Source organism: Phaseolus vulgaris, chromosome 8, assembly GCF_000499845.2.
Source record: "Phaseolus vulgaris cultivar G19833 chromosome 8, P. vulgaris v2.0, whole genome shotgun sequence".
Taxonomy (NCBI): Eukaryota; Viridiplantae; Streptophyta; class Magnoliopsida; order Fabales; family Fabaceae; genus Phaseolus; species Phaseolus vulgaris.
The window spans coordinates 20,608,338-20,616,385 of record NC_023752.2 but is presented as its reverse complement, the minus strand read 5'-3'; the positions used below and the strand labels follow the sequence as shown (position 1 = coordinate 20,616,385).

General features: G+C 44.5%; 1 protein-coding gene across 1 annotated transcript; it reads left to right on the top strand.

Annotated features, from left to right (window-relative positions):
* The first annotated feature begins 951 nt into the window (after window positions 1–951).
* Window positions 952–3,649, top strand: LOC137827094 (uncharacterized). The gene is made up of 2 exons (XM_068633308.1): window positions 952–2,929; window positions 3,513–3,649. The coding sequence occupies exons 1-2, from the start codon at window positions 1,229–1,231 to the stop codon at window positions 3,519–3,521; spliced, it is 1,710 nt and encodes a 569-aa protein (XP_068489409.1). The 5' UTR covers window positions 952–1,228; the 3' UTR covers window positions 3,522–3,649.
* Window positions 3,650–8,048: the final 4,399 nt, after the last annotated feature.

Sequence of the window (8,048 nt, the reverse complement as noted above, 5' to 3'; positions counted from 1 at the left end):
CAAGGTATTTGTGCATCCTTGTCCTCCTGGTGAGCCCATCTGCACTGATAACCAGGGTCACGACGACGGCCCCTTCTACTTCATCTACGCAACAATGTTCAAGAAAGTCAAGCTTCGATTCCCCTTCACCCGCTTCGAGAGGGAGCTCCTGACTGAACTCGACATAGCCCCCGCCCAGCTTCATCCCAACAGCTGGGCGTTCGTCCGGGCCTACCAAATCATTTGCGCGCACTTGGGACATCCGGCCTCAGTGGACGTGTTCCTCTATCTGTTCGAGGCCAAGAACCCGGGCGATCGTTTATGGGTTAGCCTCAACGGGGTCGCCGGGAGGTCTATCCTTTCCATCTTCTAGCAATCTTATAAGGACTGGAAGGGAAAATTCGTTTGCGTTTGCTGCAACGACCGAGACCCCTCCCTCCTCGACGGGTTTCCCTTGTACTGGGTGAACAAGGGAAAGAAAGAGTCGAGCTTCATGAAGGCCAGGGAGCCAGAAAAAATGGGGGAGCTCGACAAGGACTTGTGCAACTTCTGGAAAAGAGTTGCCTCTTCCAACGTGACTCTGCCTACTTCCTCCATCATCGCCTACGAGTTTCTCGAAGGCCAGCTGGATGTTCACATAGGTTTGTCCTTAAGTCCTTGAGTTCCCCTAGTTTACACTTGCATCGCCCTGTCTTTACTTTGATGTTGCTGTTCTGATTTGTGTATGGTTTCAACTTTCCCCATGCATTGTCTTACACTGCTTATCTTCCTGTGCATTGTTAACTGCCGAATTTTTGTGCTGGTTGGTAACTGTTGGCCTCTTTATGCAAATATGATGATGGGGAAGGATAAGATGGCTGAGCTACGCTCTATAGCCAAGCTCCACAACCTTACGGCGGGCTCCCAAACTGTTCTGAACTCTCTTTCATTCATATTCTTTCTAGTTTGTCATACATTACTCTCTGTTTTTGGTTTAGCTTTTATTGTTTACACCTTTTTCTTGCTTGTCTTTTTGTTCTTCTTCAAAGTTGTGTGGAGACTTGTTCTTAAGTAAGTTGGTTTGCTGTAACATATTTCACTTGAAGCTACTCCATTTCACAAGCAAGGCTTGGTTGAGGACAAAATATTTTCTTGGAGTGGTTTGAGTGCTTTCTTGGGCATTTTTCCAGCAACCTATATCTCACTGTTTTTAATTGTTTAACAAGTTTCTTTCACTGTTTTGTTTTCTGTTTTTGTGTATTTTCTGCTCATGGCTCATTTCTCTAGTGGAGAGTCCTCCAAACCGTGCTCACCACAAAAGGCAGCCCTTTATGAAGACTTAAAGAATGCCAAGCAATCCAATGCTCACTATCTTGAGGTGATAAGGAAGATGGAAGCACGGCTCCAAAGTTTGGAGTTAAACCGAGAAGAAATGCATCACAACCGTGAGAGAAGAACTCCTCCTCCTAGTCGGCATTCTTCAAGGCACTCCCATGGTTATTATGAAGATAATCCAAGGCCAAGACATCATCACCATGAAGAGAGGCGCCAACATGTGGCTGGCCCTTGTTCTCCTAATGTAAAACTTCCTAGTTTTAGTGGTGAAAGTGATCCCAATGTATACTTAGGATGGGAGGCTAAGGTGGACCAAATTTTTGATGTAAATGGGGTTAGGGATGAGCATAGGGTTAAGTTAGCTTCTTTAGAATTTTTGGACTATGCCATGCAATGGTGGCATCAATACCTCATGGACATTGACCTACACAAGAGGCCGCCCGTGGTCTTTTGGAACGATTTGAAAGCATGTTTACGCGCTAGATTCGTACCCCCACACTTTAGGAAAGACCTTATGTTGAAACTCCAACGGTTTCATCAAGGCGCGCTAAGTGTGGATGATTACTTTAAACAACTAGACACGCTTTTAATTCGACTTAATATGGATGAGAGTGAGGAAGCTAAGATAGCTAGGTTTGTGAGTGGCCTTCGAAGAGACATTCAAGACGTGGTAGAGTTACAAGAATATTCTTCTTTGGAAAATGTGGTTCACCTTGCTAGCAAAATTGAAAATCAACTTGCAAGGAAAAATGCTTTCAAAAATTCTTCTAAGGATAACTACTACCACTCTTCTTGGAAAAATAAAAATAACTCTTTTTCAAATATCCCTTCTAAGGACTCTACTTTCAAACCTAGAGAGTCTAAGCCTTCCACTTCCAATTCTAGGCCTAAATCACCACCTAAATCGTCTAGTAAGAAGTGTTTTAAATGCTTAAGCTATGGACATATTGCTTCTAATTGCCCTTCTAAACGAGCTATGTATATGCATGATGGGGTAGATAGTAGTGAGCATGAGTCCGAATCTTCTAGACATTCCTCACCTTCTAGATCCCCAAGTGAGAGTGAGAGTGAAAACCCACATGAGGGTGACCTATTAGTAATAAGACGCATGCTTGGTCAAGTTTTAAAACCTTTTGATGAAACTCAAAGAAAAAATATTTTTCATTCAAGGTGTCTTATTAATGATAGAGTATGCTCTTTGATTGTGGATGGGGGGAGTTGTGCGAATGTGGCAAGCACAAGAGTGGTAGACAAACTTGGATTGCCTACCATCTCTCATGCCAAGCCCTACAAGTTACAATGGTTGAGTGAGGTGGGTGAGATAGTTGTTAACAAGCAAGTCCTCATTACATTTTCTATTGGTAAATATAAAGATGAGGTCTTGTGTGATGTTGTCCCAATGGAAGCCACACATATTCTTTTAGGTAGGCCATGGCAATTTGATAGAAAAGTTTTTCATGATGGCTTTACCAACAAAATGTCTTTTCACTTCCATGGACACAAAGTCACTCTTAAGTCTCTCTCTCCAAAGGAAGTACATGAGGACCAAGTTAAAATGAGAGAAAAAAGAGAGAAAGAAAATGATATAAAAAATTCCAAGAGAAGCCTTCTCATGTCCACACAACAAGTTAAAAGGGTAATAGTTACTCAAAAGCCTATTTTTTTAGCTATTCCTAGGACTATTGACTGTGAGTCGGCTAAGGATAGTCCCACATGTTTGGACAATTTGGTAAAGGACTATGAAGATGTGATTCAAGATCCTCCTAAAGGCTTACCACCTCTAAAAGGGATTGAACACCAAATAGACTTAATGCCCAAGGTTTCTTTACCACATCGTCTAGCATATAGGACCAATCCCAAAGAAACTCAAAAAGAAAATGAAAAGGAAATTGAAGTACATGATAAACCGAGTCTTAATACCTTCTCAACTCAATCACTTTTGTTGACTCGTGCTACGCCTACAAGGTCTTCTTCTTCTTTGTCATTTTCATTACCTAAGGTTCCTACTTCCACACCATATTGGATAAAGAATGTTAAGGATGATTTTTTCATATCTCCTATTTTACCAAATAATATCATTCCTAAACAATCTTTTTCAACATGGTCTGTGTATAGACCATCTTTTTCTGAACTCCCAACATTTCAAAGTGATAAGTCATGTTTGCCCATTTCTTCTTGTCTTCTCTTATATAATAGCAAACTGACTTTGTTTTATGCAGGAGTACTGAATTCGTGGACGAATTCTCTCCAACTCGGGGAGTATGATGGATATCCACTAGGAGAGGATTTTATTAATGAAGGAAGAGGATTTTCACCTACACATTTGAAGTTCTTCCTTCTAGTCTTCTCACAAATTAAAAGAAGTCAAAGAGAAGATCAAGCCTAAAGATAAAGAAGTCTACAAACTCTCAAATAATAGGCTTCATATTAAATATCTCTCTTTATAGTTTCTTTTAAATTGAAAATAATATAGAATAATGTTTAGAAAGGTGCTTAGAGGGAAACATGAGACACCTCTTTTGTAAAAGCATCTTTAGGCTTTAGTTTAGCAAATTCTAGAAGCTTAGGGAGTGAGCTTAGTAAGGGGGGTGTGATCTTAGGAGTTTTTTGGGTAGCTTAGGGAATAAGCTATGTAAATGACCAGCCCTTACTCCTATAAAAGGAGGGCTTAGGTCCTTCACAATTCAGATTGGAATTTTATAGTAGAGAGACTATACTCAATTTTGGAGAGAATTTGTGAGTTTTGAGTCTTCCTCTTCTCTGCCTTATCTTGTGAGCTATGGTGAGCTTCAAGTGGTGGCACTCCATCACTTATCTTGGTTCAAGGTTCCAAGTGGCGTGAATGGCTTCTTCCAATTCTCAAAATCCAGCAAGCATCTTATTCTATAAGTGTTCTTCTTCCCTTTTCTTCAATTTTCCATTCGGTAGTTTTGATTCCTAGAGTTTACTTCTTTTTCTACCGTTTATTTTGTGTTTCCAGCATTGTGTTCTTAATTCTGTTTTGGTTCAGTAGCTATCATTTAAATTCTGTCCAGTTTTAATTCTTGTTCTTCTTTCCTTTTGTTTTGATTCAATTTGACAATACATGGACTTCAATATGAGTCTTGGTTGGTGCTTAGTTTTGGTGAGTTCTTGAATTTAGAACATTGATCCAATTCTAAAGTAGAGTGCCTTTTAAATCCAACTCAAGTTGTTCCTAAGAATGTCAAGAATCATGTGTTCTTGTAGTTACATTCACATCACTCACTCAAGGGGAAAAGAGTTCTTCTCCAACCCTCCTTTCCCATACTTAAGATTATTAACACCCCTGACCTTTCAGTTTCATCTTGCCTGAACTCACTCGAGGGTGAGAAGGACTTTTCCTGATGCCTCAACTTGCCCAGGGGTTACATCTCCTCCTCCCCTGGATGCACTAAGGGCTTTCAACTTGCCTCAATTTGCTCACGCAAAGAGGTCTTGTGATCTGCTCTTGCCTGTGCTCGCTCAGGGCGAGGAGGACTTTAATCTTTTCTCGCCTACACTCGCTCAAGGCGATGAGGTCTTTTAAATCTCTTTCTCGCCTACACTCGCTCAAGGCGAGGAGGTCTTTTAAATCTTTTTCTTTCCTGGTGGCGGTCAGGAAATTTAATACTTGTGCCTCCGATCGCCGGGTGGTGGTGAGGGTCTAAAACTTCATGTTTCGAAAATTTTGTACTGGATGCATGCGATTTGGATTTACCATTGTTTAAAACTACACAAGGGCAATAAAGTCTCTCCCCACAAGCTTGAAAAACAAACAACATGCAAACTTAATAACTGGGAAACTTTGATGAACTTCGAAACCTTCTTTATTGGGTGGCCTCATTAAAAACTCTCCTTAGGGAAAAAAGAGTGCCCCCTTGAAAAATTGTTTAAACTGATACATCTTAAATTGTTCGGGTTAATTGCTACTTACAATGCCTTAACTGTAGTAAAACTTGAGATGGGTGGCGTTCCAAGTGCGGGGAATCGCCCCTCCTTCCAGCGTCTCCAAGCGGTAGGCACCGTTCCCAAGTGCTTCGGTTATTCTGAATGGTCATGTCCACTTGGGTGACAATTTGTTCTCCATCTCGTACTGGTGGGCCTTCCTCATCACCAGGTCGCCATCTCTAAACTGCCTCGGCTTTATCTTGGAGTTGTACCTACGCTCAACTCTTCTCTTTACTACCTCGGCCTTCACCCGTGCTTCCTCCCTGACCTCGTCTAGCAAATCCAAGTTCATTCTCCTTTCTTCGTTCGAGTCTTCCGCCACAAAGTTATGGAACATTGGCGAGCTTTCCTAGATTTCGATTGGAATCATCGCATCGCATCCATACACTAAGCTAAACGGGGTTTCATGGGTTCCCGATTGCTCAGTGGTATGATATGCGCACACTATGCGGGGAACTTCCTCAGCCCAAGACCCCTTGGCCTTTTCCAACCTCCTCTTCAAGCCTCTCAGAAGAACCCGATTAGCAGACTCCACTTGCCCATTCATTTGCGGGTGTTCCACGGAAGCAAACACCTGTTGTGTCCCGATGTCCTCGCACAGCTTCTTCAACAGGTGGCTTGCGAACTGAGTCCCATTGTCTGATACTAGACGCTTGGGCACGCCAAAACGACACACAATATTCTTCCACACAAAACTCTGGATTTTGTGCGCGGTGATCTAGGCTACTGGTTCTGCCTCAATCCATTTCGTGAAGTACTCGATCGCCACAACCAAATACTTCATTTGCCTGATCGCCAACAGGAAGGGTCCCAGAATGTCGATTCCCCACGTGTGGAACGTGCCAGGGGCTGTAGATTGACTTCAACTCTTCTGGGGGCGCCTTGTGCCAATCAGCGTGCTGCTGGTATTGCTTGCAACGTTGGGCATATCTCTTGCAATCTTCCCTCATTGTGGGCCAGTATTAACCTGCACGGACAATCCTTGTCGCCAGAGCTCGACCCCCGATGTGGCTCCCACAAATCCCTTCATGAAGCTCGACCATAATTCTCGTGCACTTCTCTCCGTGTACACATACAAGAAGAGGGTGTGTAAATCCGAACCTGTACAGCTCGCCGTCGATGAGGGTAAACTTGTTGGAGGTCTTCTTTATCTTTCTGACTTCCGTTGAGTCCATTGGAAGCACGCCATCTGCCAAGTAGCGCTGGTATGGCGTTATCCACGTATCTGGCTCGTGGATAGCGCAAACTTGCATCGTTCTTACCTCTTTCGCTGGGCGCGCCCTGACCCTCAGTGTCCTCAAGGTCTCCTGCGTTAGAGATCTATGGCCCCTTGCCGTCCTTTCTGTCGCTTTGCAAACGTGAAGGACCTGGTGATCTGCGACAAAAGCCTGAGGAGTCTTCAAAGTTTCTTGAATAACAGTCCTCTGTCTGCCCCCCTTGCCCGAACTGGCAAGCTTGGCTAGCAAGTCAGCTCGGGCATTATGCTCTCTTGGCACGTGCACCACTTCAAACAGAACAAAAGATCTCCTTAGCTCTTGCACGTACTCCAGGTAGGCCGCCATCTGCGGATCTTTGGCTTGGAACTCGCCAGTTACCTGCCCAGTGACCAACAGCGAATCACTTTTGGCCATCAGCACCTTTGCCCCCATCTCCCTTGCCAACAGAATACCGGCGATCAAAGCCTCATACTGTGCTTGATTGTTGCTTGCTTTAAAAGCAAACCTCAGTGATTGCTCTATCAACACACCGTTGGGTCCCTCCAAAATAACCCCAGCCCCGCTACCCAGCTGGTTAGACGACCCATCCACCGAGAGTACCCAACGAAAATCATCCTTGGCGTTTTGGGCTGTTTCGGAAGACAACTCGACCATAAAATCAGCGAAGATTTGCCCCTTGATCGGTCCCCGGGGTTCATACTTGATGTCGAATTCCGACAGCTCCACCGCCCACTTCACCATTCTTCCAGCTACATCTGGTTTCTTCAAAACCTTCTGGATGGGTAAGTCGGTCATTACCAACACTGTAAAGCTCTGGAAGTAATGACGCAGCCTCCTCGCCAAAAACACAACTGCCAGCGCCACCTTTTCCAAGGCCTGATACCTCACTTCTGGGCCTTGCAACACCTTGCTGACAAAATAGAGGGGTTTTTGGACCTGATCTTTATCCTGGACGAGCACCGCGCTTATTGCCCTCTCAGTTATGGCAAAATATAACCTGAGGGGCGTTGCTGCTTGAGGTTTGCACAGGACTGGCGGGCTCGCCAAGTATTCTTTGAGCTTCATGAAAGCTTCTTCACACTCCCTCGTCCAGACAAACCTGTTATTCCTCTTCAAGCATTGGAAGTATGGGTGGCCCTTCTCTCCACTGGCAGATACAAATCGGGCTAGAGCGGCCATCCGTCCCGTGAGCTGTTGTACTTCCTTCACGGTGGCGGGACTCCTCATTGCCAATATGGCGGTGCATTTTTCGGGGTTGGCCTCGATTCCCCTCTCCGACAAGAGAAATCCCAGAAATTTCCCTGCCTCCACGCCGAAAACACACTTCTCAGGATTCAGTTTCAGCTTGTACCTGGCTATGGTAGCGAACAAGTCTTCCAAATCGGCGACGTGTCTACTCTTTTCCAGGGACGTCACGACCATGTCGTCAACATATGCCTGCACATTCCTCCCGAGCATAGGTGCGAGCACCTTGTCCATTAGCCTTTGGTACGTGGCCCCTGCGTTCTTCAGCGCGAATGGCATCACCTTGTAGCAATAGCATGACCTTTCCGTCATGAAGGCGGTCTTTTCTTCATCCATGGGGTGCAT

What these genes read in the sequence shown, in the direction of transcription:
- LOC137827094 (XM_068633308.1), top strand. Translation starts at nt 1,229, where the DNA reads ATGGCTCATTTCTCTAGTGGAGAGTCCTCCAAACCGTGCTCACCACAA.